This window comes from Melopsittacus undulatus, chromosome Z (genome assembly GCF_012275295.1).
Source record: "Melopsittacus undulatus isolate bMelUnd1 chromosome Z, bMelUnd1.mat.Z, whole genome shotgun sequence".
Lineage (NCBI taxonomy): Eukaryota > Metazoa > Chordata > Aves > Psittaciformes > Psittaculidae > Melopsittacus > Melopsittacus undulatus.
The window spans coordinates 42176011-42193764 of NC_047557.1; the positions used below are offsets into that span (position 1 = coordinate 42176011).

Sequence of the window (17754 nt, forward strand, 5' to 3'; positions counted from 1 at the left end):
AGAAAACTGCTACTTTTTCAAATGACACCACAAGCCAGAACCTGGGCAGAATCAAAGACTATAAAGACCTGAGGGTGCAAGTGCAAAATACTGGTGCCCAAGTTACCTTTTATTCCATTCTAACAGGTAGAGAGGATTCAGCCAGAAATAGATGTATAATGCAAATCAGCTCCTGGCTTCATGACTGGTGCTGTCTTGAGGATTCCGGCTTTAATGACAATGGGACATTCTTTAATGACTACAGCCTGTTAGGGAAGGATGGGATCCACCTGTCTAGAAGTGGCTCGCTTGGTGAGGTGGGCTTTCAAGCGAAGTCACTCATGGGTGGTGTCCACAGTGGCATCACTCACGCCATCACATCCAACTCAGGAATAAGCCAGGCTAGCCAGAGCAGTGATGAATGTTCCTTAGCTGTCTCCCAAGATGAGAACCAGAAAGCCAACCACCTCAAGAGTGTATATGGCTACCATGAATCTTTTTGCATCCCTCCTGAACATTGTGCATGCTCAATTACCTCTCTGAAGTGTCTGTACACCAACACATGCAGCATGGGGAATAAACAGGAAGAATTAGAGATTTCTGTACAGTGCAGGGACACAATCTCATTACAATTAGAGACATATGGTGGGGTAGTTTGCATGACTGGAATGCTGTCATGGATAGCTGCATACTTTTGAAAGACAGAGTAGCAAGGCAAGATGGTAGAGTTGCTCTTTGTATGTGAGAGAACTGGAAGGTATCAAGCTCTGCCTAGGGGTGGATGAAAAACAAGACAAGAGGTTATGGGTAAGAATTAAAGGGCAGGCTAACATGGGTCCTGTGGGCATTTATTAAAGGCCATCTAATCAGGAAGAGAACAGAGGCAGATGTTACTGCTAAGCCATTTTCCATTATCTTTGGAAGGTTGGAGAGCAAGACTATAGAGAACGAGAGGTTCCTGAGGACTGGCAAAAAGGCAGTGTCTCTCCAGTCTTCAAAAAGGGCAAAAAGGAGGACCTAGGAAATTATATGCCCATCGGCTTCAACTTCATCCCTTGGAAGGTGATGGAACAGCACATCCTGAATGTCATCTCTAAACACACAGAGGAAAAGAAGGTTATCAGGAGCAGTCAACATGGATTCACCAAGCAGAAATCGTGCTTGACTAATCCAATAACCTTCTATGATGAAATGACTGACTGAGAAGATGAGGGGTGTCTATCTTGATTTCAGCAAGGCTTCTGAAACAGTCTCCCACTAAGTATTTATACATGTTGCAATATGAAAACAAATCACAGGCGTTTTAAGCAAGTGCAAAGGGCCTAGTAATCTTTGAATAAAAATCGTCCTTCTACTTTATGTAATTAGTCGTTTGCTTTAATTTGATTTTCTGCATATCCTATTTCTCTCCAGGGTTTCCAAGGACTATTTCCTACTAAGCAAACTGCCTGGGGCACCGAGCAAGCTTCCCTGACTACCGTGCATGTCATTTGCTTATAATCCTAAAGAGGGCAGTGTTGTACAACGCACTTCTACATCTCTCCCAGAAACACCGTACTTCTGGGACACGTTCAACTTGGAAACCAAAGGACTGATTGATCTGTGTCCATCCCCTCTGTCACACTATTAAAAGTTTAAGACATAAAAGAGCATGCAGAGTTCTGAATCTCACCTCTTTAGTCTTCCAAATAAGTTACTTAAATACATTTCCATGTAATTTGCCACTGTATTAACAAACTACAGATAACTCAATTTCTGTCAGGTCAAAATCTATCAATAATTTTATAATTGCACTACATATAGAAGTTTCACAGCAAAAGACGTGTGATCTCTAAATAAAAGATGCTATCCCACTAATCAACCAGAGCAGCATTCATGATGTGAGCCATTCCCACTAACCAGACCTACTTTGGAAGTAAATGCAGTCTAAATTACCAGCACACATTCAGGAATCAGCTGTGATTGATGAAGGCTAACAGGAAAAAGAGAAATCACTATGACTAAACGGCATATTTAACTGTATACTGGTAGAGCATCTACTGTAACCCAAAGAGCAAACCCCCCTGACTTAACATTCTCTATTTGTAAATATGAAAGTGTTTCTTAGCTCAATGCCAAACAGCTTTCTAAATTACCTGAATTCATTTTTATGCATTTCAGCTATTTTCTTCTCGAGTTTTTGTGACTGCCTGGGAAAAATCTTAAAATCGCTGATGTAATTCTCTGGGTGTTCCTCAGGATCATAATCACCAAGCTCAGCTAAACAGATCCAAAACACAAGAAAAAAATTACATAAATTCATTTTCAACATTAGTTAACATGGAAAAAAGTCAGTAAATATGGTGTAATTCAAGATACTGCCATGATTGGTAATAATCCAGCATCTCTCAAAAAACACTGATTTAAGGAACCAATAGTTAACTGAAACAAAAAAATCCTTATAACTGCCATTCCAATCAATGAGTTTCTAGTGAAGTTCATGTTTATTAGCTGCAGCAGCAGTTAACAATCCTAAACTACCTTCTGTGTCAGAAACATGCTCTGTAAAACAGAGGTATAGGTAATCTTTCTGCTTTAAGTACCTGTCATTCTGGTACCAGGCAGAACTGAAACAATGCACTTCAGATTCACCTCCTTTTTACACCAATTTACCCTAGCTGATATGTACTGGTTTAATTCTGTTTTAGCAGAGAAGCACAGGCTGTAACAATATACATGCTGGTCCACAGTATTTTATTCCTCTTCTAAAAGATGTGTCACTTAGGTACCCAAACATGGCATTTGGTGTTTTAGCTTTCTACATAAGCCTCTTTTAATAAAGTCCTGACACAATCTTGGTTTGGATACTCTGCCTTATAATGCACTTAGACTTCCATTTGTGTTAAGGCAAAAGGAAGAGAACTTCCACACATATAATATGCCTAATCAGACATCTAGCTATTTCTGTGTGTAATTCAAGACGTGTGCAATTCAAGACGTATTCCTGTATTTCTAAGGAAATGATGGGGAGAGAGAAGGGGGGAATTAAAAAAAATTAAGAACCTTTCTCCTTGAATTATGTCTACTCTTCTTCCCAGGGATTGCATCATTACAGAGGTCTTTACCCTAAGAAAGGGCACTTGAATGACACTTTTTCCTGCTTAGGTCAAATGGAATAGGAATTTACATTCAGGATTCAAAACAGAATTTTGCTTTGTTTGTAACTACAATCTAACATTAATGCCATAATTTTTTCACTTAAATTCCAAGATAATGCATTAGGGTTTTTATGTTCCAGCTTGGTTTTAATTGCTAAATGGCTGAATTACTTGAAACACTTTACAGTGCATGTCAGCACAGGGAAACAGTGCAATGACAACAACCAAAAAAAGGTTATTGCTAGCTGTATTCCCTCAACAGTTTTGAGTTTGTTTTTATACTGAACACTCCTATCAGTTACATATTTTAAAAAGCCCACTGCTTGTACTTACCTTGGACAATACAGGCACCCAGGTAGGCAGCATCAGAAAAAGAACACAGCAAACGGCCATGGAAAATATCCCTTTTTATTTGTAGGTATAAGAGGTACCTGAAATATAATTTAAAAGAAAAAAAAAAGAAATCATGTGGCATCTTTTTGTAACACATTTAACTTACCAGTGTGAAAACAGCTGTGTGTCTCTCTGAAACCCTTCTGAATCTCTCTATTGCTGCCTTAAATGGCAGGAAAAAGAGGCAAAGTGCAATCACAGGGAAAACCAGACATAAGACAAGAGATTTTTCTCAATAACAATGAAATAATAACAGCAGAAGTAATAAAACCTCACTAAGAGATAGCATAGAAAAATTTATCTAAAATGCACACCTGTTACAATGCTCCTCAGTAATCTGAAATAAATTAGTGTGTTTGCTCAAGTACACCCCCTCTCCTTAAATGCAGGTATACACAGGAAATCTCTCGCTCTATCACTGTATGCGAAATAGCACATGGGCCACAGTGCAGAAGATTTCTTTCCTTTTCTGTTTTTTAATCTGCTAAGAAACCTAGAGGAAGTTTTGAGGTAAAAACCTGAGGCCCAGGAAGAATTGGGCATAGGTGACCTGCCTGGGAGAAACCTGTCCCATTCCTCTCAGAGCTGTTCTACCTCCAGGAGGACTTGGGAGAAGTAAACAATAGCCTACTTTTACCTGTCCGACTCCTGCCACAGAGCAGCATTGTTTCTAGTAGCAAGAGTAGAAGGGCAGCCACAAGGCCATCGCTGTCTCTTCCCTTCTCCCCAGCCTCCCAGAGATGGACCAGCTCACAGCCCTGTAACTCACTTGAAGCTCCTTTCTCAGACACCTAGTTAGTTACTATTCAGCAACTTCACCCCTGTGGGAAAATTAAAGCACTTCAGCATTGCTTAAGCCAGATAAAGTCAACTATTTAGAGGGTGTTATCAGACTCAGTGGCTTCTGCCAGGGCTTTGGGACATTCCTTGATGCTGCCAAGTCTCTCCAACCTTGAGCTACAGTGTAGGCAATAAAAATGTGCTTTATGAATAATACTGATGTCAGACATATTTTGCCCAAGTTACTTGGATCTGTGTGTACCATAAGCTCCTGCACCAAGCAGCTTATCTGAAACTTACAGTGCATTCTAGATGTAAGACTGGAAGTAGTATCTATGTGAAGAGCAAGAGGAATTTTCCTCCTTTCCTTGGATTGTTACTAATTGCTACATAAATACAAGACAGTTACCACAGAGAAAAGCAATTTGTTCTCATTGTGAACACATCCCTTTACTCCATTACAGTATTAAAAGTTTCTACAGGAACCTTGCACTTCAAGGCCTTTTTCTTTTATTTTGCAACCCCCTTTTTTCCTGTAATTAGTGTCCAATAACAGCTCACTAATTCACTGCCATGATTGGGTACTGCCACAGTACAAGCAGTTCCCAGAGGATAACTGCATCAGGATGCACCAAAGGCCTCAATGAGATGCAGTAAAAATTCTTAGTCTGCAATGACAGCAATGACAGTAATCTGCAATTTCCAGACTACTTGAAAAGGCTCAGTATATTGATACAGATACTGTACATAACCCAGGCAAATGTGCAGTTCACACCCTCAAACTTTTGGTAAGTCTTTCCAGGATGAAAAACTGGGTTGCAGTTCTTCAGAGTGACCACTAGCCTGAAGTCAAACTCAATTCACCTTTTAAGAAGTGCCAAAACCAGCCACCTGTGAAAGGGCATCCCAAGACTCCACAGCATGGCTTGCTACCTGAGCTGTAAGGTCAAAAGATCTCCACAACACTGCACACTTGTGGCTCCTGAGTTTTAAAATCACTGTAATGACATACAAAAGTAAACAGGCTTCTGGAAAAGGATACTAACCTACTGCTTCCGACTGACATTTGCAGACATGAGGCTGAGATTAGAACTAAGAATTTCAAGTCTCAGAACTCTGCCAAGTCCAGCTCTAGAGCTGTACTGATGGAAGCAACACTATAAACTCTAACTTTTCCATTAATACTTTGGTATTTCAAGAAGATAAAATAGTTTTGAGGTAATTATTTCCCATGTAACAGAATTGGGAATAAATACTTCACACCCTGCATCTGTTACAAGACCATCTATTATCTTCAAAGCCCAGGGAGAAATGGAAAATGTTCCAGAACTGACTCAAAGCATCTACTCAAGATCAGCACCTTTCTGTCTCCCTGCCAGATGCTATGCAATAAATCACAAGTTAAGATTCCTAAAGTGAGATGGCAGGGAGTCCCTTTCCCCCTTCAATATACAGTTATTTTATGAGAATAAATCTGAAAACACAGACATGAATCCATTAGACTCCAATCCCTCCCCTTTTATTTTTTTTTAAATAATAAATGCAGCCATAAATAAACCAGTTTTTGACTGATCATTAAGATAGCACACTAGCACTTGGGATCAAAGACAACAGCAGCAGCATCAGAAACCTCTCAGAATGAGAGCAAGAGCTCATTTCTATGCATTTTACTAAAATTCTGTGTGGATGAACATGGGAGTCTCGGTGGGAGTGTGCATACTTGTGGCATTTCTAAGCAAACAGTTTGCTGCTGATCAAAGAGGATCAAAGATCCTCAATGTTGTTATTCAATTTCTGCATCCATAATAGTCTCAAGCCATCTGAGCTAATCTTGAACAAGAAATGCATAGTTTTATTTTTCCTGTAAGAAATTAGTTTCTTGTGTAAGTCTGTTTGCAATCTGAAACTACCAAAATTTGTCAAAAAAATACTCCCCAAAGTTAGTTTTATTACAATGTAAAATAATATATACTCTTTAATCTAAATTTTCAATATGTGCATTTTTGTCAATTATGTGAAGCTAATAACAATGTATTATTGCCCATTTCCTCCAGCTAAATCACTGGCTCTGCAAGTTGTTCAGAATAAGAAAAAAAAGAACAATTGAAAACGCAGAAGATTTCCATTATCATTTTTCCGTAACTTCAGCATAATATATTTTTCATTGTCTTGTCTCCCTAAGATATGAGAAAATATTTCCTTTCTGTAACAATTAGGAAAACAGAAACACATATTCAATTTTTGCTGAGAGGTATAGTAACACAAAATAGATAAGAGTAATCATGGGATACATAACTGAAACAGCACAAAAGATATAATTTTAGGGAAAAGAATATTTGTGCCTCAGAGCTGATTTCTTACCAGTGATCATCCTGCAATGACAGAGCTGAGCACAAGCTTCTGTCACAAACATGGGCCACAGATGTTATTCATGTCTTTGCTTTAAAATATAACATATATATGTAGTATATAAAATATATAATCCCTAGTCTCTGCTAGTCTCAGAAAGAAGCTCTGGCTACCCTCCCTTGCATGAAAGGGGTTTAGTTGTTGTCTCTTAAATGGTTCATGTACCTTCCTACTACATTAACAATTTTTAAAACAAAAACACTGGCGTTTATTTTTAATGTTACTAAGATTCTGTGCTACTGAGTTGTTGCATGCATTTCTCAATTGAAATCCTTAATTAAATAGTTCAAAACTGTACTTCCAAAGAATTATCTCACTTCTGAGGAAAAAAAAGTACAAAAAAAAGGAAAAGAAAAAAGAAAAGAAAAAAAAGAAAAAAAGTAGAAAAGAAAAAAAAAAAGATAAAAGAAAAGAAACATCTCCAAGACAGAACACAGCAGTCAACAAGGCAAAAGAAGCAGACAGCACAGTTCACAGAGACTGGAGAAACTGTTAGATGAGACACAAGACAAGCACTTACACTCCTAAGGAGGGCAGGGAATTACCCAGGCAGAGCAGAATCAGAATCTGAATATGTTTTCCAGAGACTGCCCACACAGCAAGCTGTATGGGATTCTGTTCACCTACAAAGCAAGAAGGGCAGTTTGGAACAAGACTAAGACACTAATCAGTTTTTTCAAGTGAAGGAGATTTATGCACTTTGGACTAAAAGCTAATCTTGCAAGCTTTGCCAGAGGTTGGCTGAACCTCAGACACTTCCTATAATCCTGATAAAGTAATTTATGTCCCAGGTCAGCAAAGACCTATGAATGTGTACCTGACTACTGAAATCAGTAAGGTTTTTGCATATACTTAAAGTTGCCTACACCTACAGAAATAACTTGCGAAATCAGATTTTATTTTGCTGTTTCTCTTATCCTTCCACCACAGCTGTCTTTTCCAATCCCTGGCACAACTTTGTAGCCTGATTTACAGTCCTAAGTACCAGCAAGCTAGTAAACGTATGCTTCAGTGCTTAGACTCTACCATTGAAATAACCTCATTTCCATCTATTATCTGTTTGCAATACAGATGACTCAACTCCAGATTAGCCAAGCCTTTCCTGCAACTGCAGATGAAGGGTCAGCAATATCTATCCTTGGTTTAAGCAGGCTTCGTGACTCCCAGAGATCATGTTCCTAACTGCTTATCAGTCAATTTATTTATTGACTTTTATCAATTCTATTTTTACTTATCTATTTTAAGATGTTCACTGGGGCAGGAAAGCTTTCCTGCTGCCAAATTTTGTGCATTTTTTCTCATGTTCAAGTCACTTCACTCATTTTATTCCAGCAACAAGGATTTTTCCCAGTGTGGTCACAGCCTTTCTAGTTGAAGGACACAGTCACCTCAAGAGATACAGTAATGTTTCAAAATTGTTATCTCAGCATGGTGTCTTTGACTGCACTGCTCTTTCCCATGCTACTGTGCATACTCAGATGCCAAGTAGTAGAGGGCAAATGAACATGTTTACAATATCCCTGGACTGGGTGCCCTTGTCTTGCATAAGAATTCATGATCATTTTATGTGTAATATTCTGGACCTCATATTCCCTCTTCTACAGTAGATATCAAGTACACTGCAGGAGCACTGGTTTTCTCACAAGGTCTATGAATCTAACCTAAACACTAACTACTACTTAATAGTAGTAATACCACAATTAAGAGAATGATCTTTTGTATGCTTTACAGTACCACCTAGATAAAAAGGCTAATAGAAAAAATAGTTACATTCTCTAATATTATATTGCTTGTCTACTTAAGAATATTTGAGGAGTATTTTGATATAAGTTAGAGAAAAGCCATCACTCTAATAGTTACTGATAAAACACAAAGCTGACAGGTAAATCTTGTAGTCTTCAAAGACAGGTCTCTGAAGTTATCAACTCATGGTGGAACAGTAGCCAAAAAAGCCATAAAACACTGAGCAGCATCAGGAAAGATATTGTGAGCAAGACGGAGGGGAATTTTGACACTATTTAAAGCCTTGGTGTAATCACATCTTGAATGTTTTACCTAGCTCTAGTCTCTGCATCCTAAGTTGGATAAAGTTGAGGTTATTACAAAGTACAGCTAAAATGAGTGACAGAATAGAGCCTCTCTTAGAATAAGAGATGATGACTAAGAGGGAGTGAGTCTCATGAAATCTTGAGGGCAGTGGGAAAGGCAAAGGTAGAATGCTGTTCACTGAATCCAGAAATACTAGAACTACAAGAAAGTTGTGGGAATCAGGAAATAGCTTAAGGCAGACGAATGAAATACTTTACACAGCAGGTAGTGAACTAACTGCCTCAGGCCACTGGGAAGACAAACATTATTACCAGGTCCAAAAAAAGAATGATTAGACAAATTCATGAGCAACAAACCTAGAAAATAATGCTAAAATGAATAGGCAGGAATGTAGCTGTTAGAATCCTAATACAATAATTCCAGAAACCTTTTAGCAAATTTGGATGTGGAGAGCATCTATTTGCTTTCTTATTTTTCTGGAACACTAGCATGGCTTAAACCAATCACATTTGTAAAACAGATACACATGGCAATAAGCATGCCACTGTAATGTCAGTACAGTAGTTGCCCTTTCAATCCACCTAATCAGTCATAAGCCAAATTCCAGCAGAAGAATTAGTAAGTAGGAGCATAGTCATCATCACTTCAAAACATAATCTTCATTCCAACACAGGAAAAAAAGAGAAAAATCTATTTATCTCAAAATATCTAACATCAGAAGTAGTAGCAACTACTTTGTTAACTTATTTAGGAAATCACATGACTTTCTTTCATGTTAACAGGCACCTGCAGGAAGAACCATCCTCCTTGGTCTGTGCCTTCTGGAGAGAAGTACTAATGCTGAACATTCAAACACAAAAGCAACAGCACCCTGTAACTTCATCCTGAACTTAAATCCCTCCTGGATGGCCAAAATCATAAGAGAAGCTCTGGATCCACAGTCTTAAAAAAAAAAAAAAAAAAAAAATCAAACAAACAAAAAAAAAAACCCACAAAAAAAAAGAAAAAAAAACAAAACCCAACCAACCAATCAACCGAAAAACCCCCAAATAAAACAAAAACCCAACAAGAACAACAACCACTATTCGCTCAGAAATAAATAGTCTATTTTTCTGCCCTGCGGTGGAGATGCGAAGGTCATTTGAATAACAGCTTCCCAGTAATCTCAAATATCTGACTTTGGTGGTCAGGATGATGGCTGCTAATTGGATCTAGTAATACATGGGCTTGGCCTCCTGGCTTCAGAGCTGGCCATTTCCTGCATTACAGTGTATGGTCTTCCCTTGGGAAAAGCATGAAAAACTGCCATGCCAGCCAGCTGCTTGACAGCACCAGCTAGAGGGAAAAAACAGAAAAAAAGCTTTACTGGTACACAAGAAGTCATTTTACCAATGAATTAAGAGCACAACGGAGTAGTAAGACACAAGCTTTCTTTTGGGTACTGGATACCTAAAAGCCCCACAAAAATGGAGGGATAGATTCTATTCTGCAAGCTTCCACAGCTAAACTACACCTTCTCAGCTTTCCTCCCTTCCCCACAGAGGATCACAAGAGGACCTGTGAAAGGTCTCCTTCTACAATAGGCACAAGCATCACCAAAAAATGCAGGACTGTCCTGAGTAATTGTTTTCCCCACCCTGAATGATTTCTGCAAGCCTTCCAGCACTATGTCCTTTTACCAACGACACTCATTCATTTTTAAGACCTGAGCTATTCAATCTAATTGTGAATCCAATACTATTAGAACAATAAACTCACTTGCAAACCAGCCAATATGGCCTTGAGAAAGCCAAAACAGATTTGCAGAGGCATCAAAGTGTAGCTACCATTGCATATCGCAAGAGCAGGACAGGGTACCCAGAGAGACAGAGGATGCTATTCTAATGCTGCCTCGAACAGGGGTCAGCAGCACAGGCTCACCTCATATTCACTCATCCTTGGAAGGATGAACATATTGCAAGACTTTCCAACTTGCAAATAATGGTTTGATATTCAAGCATCAACAATGGTAGCTGGAGTACTATCAGTCTCAACTGCCCTCCTGCTTCTGAAAGGAAAGCACCAGGTTCTTCCAACACAAGGCAGTAACAAGTACAACTGCTTGAGATAGGACCAGTGGAGCACTGCATGCATGTATGCAGCTGTATTGCTCTTCCTCACCCAAGCTAGCTCATTCAGAACTCGCATATGCCATGTTTACACATCCGAAGTCTTTGTCATTTTATATGACTTCCAGTTAAACATTTTTTATCTGCTTTTCTGGTATCAAAATACTCATTACACTGTTTTATGACAGCCTAGTGATTGAAGAACTGCTTCTTGGATTAGGAAATATGGGTTAGGAAGAAAACAGCATGATGAAAGCTAGTTGAAATAATCCATCTTTGGTTAATTCCACCAGCTGCTCACCCATGCCATTTTCTAGGTCTGTTTTTCCTACAATAATCATGGATTACTTGCTGATACAGTATTATCTGTAGCATTTCAGATTATTCCTTTGGGACCTCAAATGACTTCATATTCCCTCATTTTAATTATACATACAGTATAATGTAGGGATTTGGAGATAAGAAGGCATGAGGCCTTGAGCTGCTTTATTACATAAGAAAGAACAAACATTGATTTTTTTCTACCTAAGCAAGAACCCTGAAAAAAAGATAACATAGCAAAATTTTTGCCCAGATATGACCGTTCTTTTGATTCATCTGTTCACACTCTCTTAACTGTTCCCATTCTGTTCACACACAACATCTCAGGCTTTCCCAGCTGTGGACCCTTCCAGGGCGCTGATCTGTGATAAAAGAATAGGAAGAGAGGCACATAACAAAAAAACCTGTGCTTTCAGAGAGCATAGTGGGAAGCTGTGCATACAGCAGACTGAATGACCTCTGTAGTTACAACTTCTTTCATGACAATTTTGTATCTTTGTATGCCATGCCAGCAGAATAATCTTGACCATCATAGTGAACTCTGGAATATCCTTTTCCCTGCACATGGTTCTGTACACATAGCTAAAGAAACATCCCCTCTCACCGTGAAGCCTACCATGCTCTGTGGGGAAAACAACTGGAATGTACCACAAAGATGGAAAACAAACAAAAAAAAAAAACAAAAAAAAGGAAAAAGAAGAAAGAAAATTAGTAGAAAAGGAAATTAGCAGCAATACTGAAAATGTATGTATTCAAATTCTCTACCCCAATCATGTTCAGCATCAGTCAGAAAACAGGCTGCAGAGCTGATGCTGATTTAACAGGAAAAGAAACCGAAATTTGGTTTTACAAGTTTGCATTTTATAGGAAACAAAGGAGATGGGAGGACCTGGTGTCATGTTGTTATTGCCTGCTTTAAAACTAGTAGTGATTACTCTAATTAGGGATGCTCAGTGAAGCCAGTTAAACTAAAGTGCTTTGTTCTGACTCCATGCCACCTCTAAGTACTAGACAATCTAGAAAGCCACAGATACACCATTCAGAAGACCCTGACACCTTCCACATACTACACATGAAGCAGAAGTCAAACTCTCAGAAATGGCCACAGCATAGAGAAACATCACACTTCTACTGAGGCTGAACACCTATCTCTATTTAAAAGATACACAGACTGTTCATAAGTCTGTATTTAGTGTTGCAATCTGCTAAGCCTCCAGTGCACCTGAAAAAATTCAGAGGCCCAATAATTTCAGCAAAATAGGTTAAATCCTTGCCACTTTCTCATCACAGTTTTTAGACATGCATTGAAAAAACTGCCTGATTACTTTAACTATTGAAAAGAAATAGTGTGTCTTTAGGGTCTCTCAAACATGTTTCAAACGTGTATGGCTTCACTGTCCCGCTCAGCAAGCAGTATTTGCAGAAATAAGGCCAGATCTTCTAAACCCGTGTTGACACAAAGTGATGAGTTCAGGAAGTTAAGCACTGATGTGCCTTAAGATTTGGACTTTGTTGACAAGGCAGGATTCGTGTAGTCTGTTACTACACAAACTAGAGAACTCGGGGTGACAAGCCCATGGCCACTGAAAGTAACTTGTGAATTACAATCCTAACACCAGCTGACTATTTTGCAATAATAGCTCTAAATGCCTTAACAGCCAGAGGCAGGCACTGATTTTATTTCAAAAGCATAGCTATGAAAGTGATTATTAATTAAAACGAGGGAAAATGAAAGTAAGCAGCTGGAGTGGTATGACATGACTAACAATATCCACAGGCATCCTTAACAGTAGAACAAAATGACAGGCAAGCATGTGGCTCAGTCCTTTGCCCAAGGCACTCTTGGCCTCTGAACACAGTGTATGCACACCTTTTCAGGTTTGTACAATTTTTTTTCCTACAATATCGTAAACAGAGGGATAAATTCAACTATGTAATTCTCCATCTTTATTTCTTGAAAATAGTTCCGACTGTAAAACCAGACTAACTCAAGAACTACAGTCCAGCACTGCCCACCAAAGGTAGGCTAGAAATGAAGTGGGAGTAATCTGAGGTGAGATATATTCCGTTTTCTCACTGTCAGTGATGTCTAAATCCTGTATAGTATTTCTACACATGTGATACTATTTTCATAGAAATCAAATAATTTACCCCATACACACATAGCTTCATGTACTAGATAGATTATTTTTTTTTAACATCAGATATTGCTGTGGAAGAGTAGACAAGACAGCTCTTTTTAATATTTGGATGTCTATTTGAGGCCACTGTGGTACTTGATTAAAGATTTATTCCTATAAAGCTTTTACAAAGGCTGCATCGACAATAATCCACATGGGGGATTTAGACAGGGTTAATTAATATTCCGAACCAAAGAGTCCAGGACAGGATGTCTTACTGTATCTTAATTTCATTATCTAAATGGGACTACAGACACCCATCAGGTTTCTACCCAATTGAAGAAGCAAGAAAGCAGCTTTCTTGCACGCTTAGACATGCAGAGTAGCAGAAATGTAAAGCACTAGAACTCAGACTCAGCTGACTGTATATACAGCTATGAAGTACAGATGGCTTTAAGCCAAAGGGTGACAATGTTTTTAATTTCTTTTCAATTAATCTTAAGCTCACACTGAAATAAAGAGGATTGCCCAATGAAGACAGCAGAGATATATATAAATAAATAAATAAATAAATAAATAATTTACATCTACCAAAAAGCCAATTAGCTTTCAAGTTTTCATTGCTTCCCTCTGTCACACACTAACAGGTATTTTTCTTCTTGAATTTCACCTATCACTGCAATACGAGAAAAAAAAAAAACTGAAACCAATTTAGAGTGTCACCTGGAATCTGACCCTCTGCTTTAGATGATGAAACGAAACCTCAGAGGTGAATTATATGACTACACATCAGTCCCTCATTTCACGAGCATTTCCTGTACTTTGTTATTGTGTAAGAGACCTGGGCAGACACAAAGCAAAGCCTACAAATAGCAACACTGGGAAAATATAAAGCTGATAAGATATGAAAAGGCATCATGTGCACAAGGTGGACATATGAAAAGATTAGTTATTTCTCATTTTTAAGTCTTAACAGTATTATTTTTAACTGAAGACCATAAAACATTTTTTCATACAGTAGCTGGACTTTAAAAATTAATTTGAAAGATCCAAGCAAAGACTAAAACGTACTGACAGCACAATACACTTTAGTAAGCTAATTCTAGATTCTTTGCATTTCAATAAAACTTCTTCTGGGAGGGTATCCAAGTAGTTTAAAAAAAAAAGTCAATTAATTAAGACTCTTCAAAGAAGAAGGTTTACATGAAGTTTATACTTTGACTCGTAACAAGTGAAATGTTCATCCAAGAGCAAAGACTAAGAAATAATGAAAATCCATTGATTTCCTGGTTTACGACCTGCTCACTCAGTTAAACTGTTTCAGTATTCCATCGAAGATATAAACAGCTATAATGTGAACTGCATGTTCCAGCTGCTCTATACAAACCATAAACTTTCCATTCAGCAGAATGCAAGCTGCTCCTGAAACTTTAAGAATGAGACCAGTGATAATGGGATCACTCCCATTCATGCAGTGACTCATGAGCACAAGAATTTGCAGGGACTGGGGAAAGCATCGGTGAAGAAGTCAGCACAACAAGTGTTTAGGGGCTCCATGCTTCTGCGACATGCAACTGCAGTACGACCTCCTGACTAGCAGCATGGCAAGGCATATGTATATGTAGTCCTGCACAGCTGGTGCACAGGTCAAAAGAGCTGTTATTTTCCTGCATTTTTCACAAATTGCATTTCTTGAAAAGAACCCAAAGCAAGCAAATAGTCACAATAGCTAACAGGAAGGACAAAACTCCCATTTGTTAAGTATGACTTCATTTTGACGTATGTGTGGGTATTTTTACAGCATAAGCTGGAAAATCCTAATATAAGCAAAAAGAACTCTTAACTTCCAGAACAGCTTTACTTTAAAAATATAAATATATTGCACCTCTACATCAGTTTGCTAAAGGTCTACCAGTACATTAAAAATACTATCCTTGTTGCGGTCCTAAAGATATACACAGGAGAAAATTCAATGGGACTATACATGCTCCTGTTGAAAGAGTTAAGGCCATTACTGAGTTAAATTTCATAGATGATTTCAATAAGTAAACCAAAACTAAGACCCAGAAAGAACTTACTGAAGACCAAAATCCTTGCCAGGGTAAAAGTCAGAATAAGCCTTGTTCTGTCATTTGATCATTGTTTCTGAAAGTTCTTCAACAACATGACTACTTTGCTGTACGTTACAAAAAGGTCACCTTAAACTGTTTTTAAAAATCTATAGGTACCACAATAAATAAAAAAGCTACCAACAGTGCAAATGGCTGTTCACTCTAGTATTTTAGCTTAAAAAGTGAGAACCCTACCCTACACAATACACAATCTGATTTTGAACTTCCTAGAAGACATAAATTAAATGCACAAACAAACAAAACAAATACCTGGTGAGCTCTTCTTTAATCTTCAGGGGTTCATGTGGGTAGAATTTCACTCTAAAGCACATGGTAAATGGTGGATGAGCTGAAACATTATAAAGATAAAGCATGAGAACAGTAGCAAACATTGTCTCAGCCACTCTGAAGGAATGAACTCCAAGAGTCTTAAAAAGTAGCTGGTGTGGTGATTAGCTCTGAAACATCAGACAGCGATTCAAATAAACCAATAAATACTACATATATGTATATATGAAGAGAACATATGATAAAGGTGACCAAAGCATGTGCAAAATAGACCTATCCTAGGCAAATCAATTTATAGAGGGATTTCCACCTCACAAGACTTTTTGTTTGATATAAGAAGTACAAAACACATTTGGGCTGCTATTATTTTTTTTTTTTATAAACCGGAAGCAGTTGCATCTTGTCACAAAGAGATACAAAAGGTGTTATCTGTATCTGTTATTCCTGACAATGATAATACCTAGACTACAAAATGGAACAAACCATTAATTAAATTTGGTTAATGAAGCTAGAGACAACAGAACTGTTATTGTTTGCAGTATTTAGCAAGACTACATTACCTACTCTTGAGCTACAGTAACAACACCAGGCCTTAAGTACAATACTTTCTCTTAAAAAATAAAAAAAAAATCCCAACCAACAAAAAAGCAAACAAAAAGACCTAGTAATAGGAATTATTTCAATTCTGCAATCAGTATCTCTCAGTTTTACATTAATGAACACAGCCTTATATCTCACTGTTGCATCTCTGCTAGTATTCAATATACTACCTTATCTTAGACCAGTTGATCTTTCAGTAATTACAGGAGGGACTGAAAACAAATTGAAGACTATTAATCCCACCAAAGAGGCATCTTGTAATAATCATGTTAGGCTAAAAGATGTGTGAAAACCATGTATAAGGCTTAAAAATACCACATCACGAACAATACACGGGTAGGCAGAGCCCTCAGAACCATCTGTAGCCAGGTAGTGTTCATGTTTTTAATTCCAGTTCTCAGTTTGAAGTGAGAAGGAAAATAACCACACCTTCAAAAGTAAACAGTGTGGGGGGAAAAGTAAGCTGGGTAGGGGTCCTTTACCAAAACGTTTACCAGCACAGCCATTTTTAGATGGTCAGAAATAGCAGAAAAGCTGAGGCTCCAAACAAAATGGTAACATGTAATAACTGTGCTCATTTGGGAGTGTCCTACAGACCTGAGTGTAAAATTATAATCCTTTTATTGTAATATTTAACTATGAAATTAACTTTCTGTATGTTTACACCCATACTCAATATTTACTGACCCTTCCTTTTAAGGGGGGCAGAGGTTTAGTTGCGTGGTTTTTGGTTTGGTTTTTCGTTTTTTATTTTAAATGAAAGCATGCATGTAACTTTAATTTGTAGTAAAATACAGAATTATAATACTCTAGTTAGATTCAAAAGTCCCTTGTCTTAATGTATTCTGAATGCACTCAGTCAATCTAACTTCCTAAATCTGGAAGAGATGGTGCTTTCACATGAGAAAAATAATGGAAGGTTGAAGAAGAGGGCAAAGCAAATTACAGAGAAAATGAAGGAAGAGAAAAGGTGAAACAGAAGATTACTTTTTAGTCGTTACAATATATAAAAACAATAATTAAGATACCACAACATTTTACTGTACAATCTCCTTAAGCTTACTAGCTCACTGACTTGTATAAACTGCATGGGCAAATTAGTTCAATAAATGTGGTGTCTCTTCAAGCTACTCTGACTGCAGTGTTTATATGTATGTTGCAGTCTTCCAGAAACCCAGGTCTGGAGATCACATAGTTCCGTGTGATGTACAAAAGCAACAGAAAATAAAAATGCATTACATCTTTCATTATGGTGGGTATCTTTTGAAGTGTTTGACTGCTTATGACAATGTTGGAATATTTTCCCCTTTCAAGACCTCATGTTGCACTTTTTTTAACTACTTTCGGCCTCAACAAAAACAACTTTTTACTTGTTTAAATAATTGTTCATTGAAGACACAGGGAGAAATATCAGAAGAGATGGGGATGAAGAGATAAAAAACAAAAAGTAAGGAACAAC

The 17754-nt window shown here is 37.9% G+C and overlaps 1 protein-coding gene across 1 annotated transcript in view; it reads right to left on the reverse strand.

Moving 5' to 3' along the window:
* Nucleotides 1-17754, reverse strand: part of FRMD3 (FERM domain containing 3) — a 142402-nt gene that overhangs the window by 40441 nt on the left and 84207 nt on the right. Inside the window, exons 4-6 of the mRNA XM_034073253.1 lie at nt 15678-15756; nt 3450-3547; nt 2115-2238 (exon numbers count right to left, since the gene is read on the reverse strand). Coding sequence (XP_033929144.1) covers nt 2115-2238; nt 3450-3547; nt 15678-15756 — 301 coding nt within the window. The remainder of the gene's footprint in view (nt 1-2114; nt 2239-3449; nt 3548-15677; nt 15757-17754) is intronic.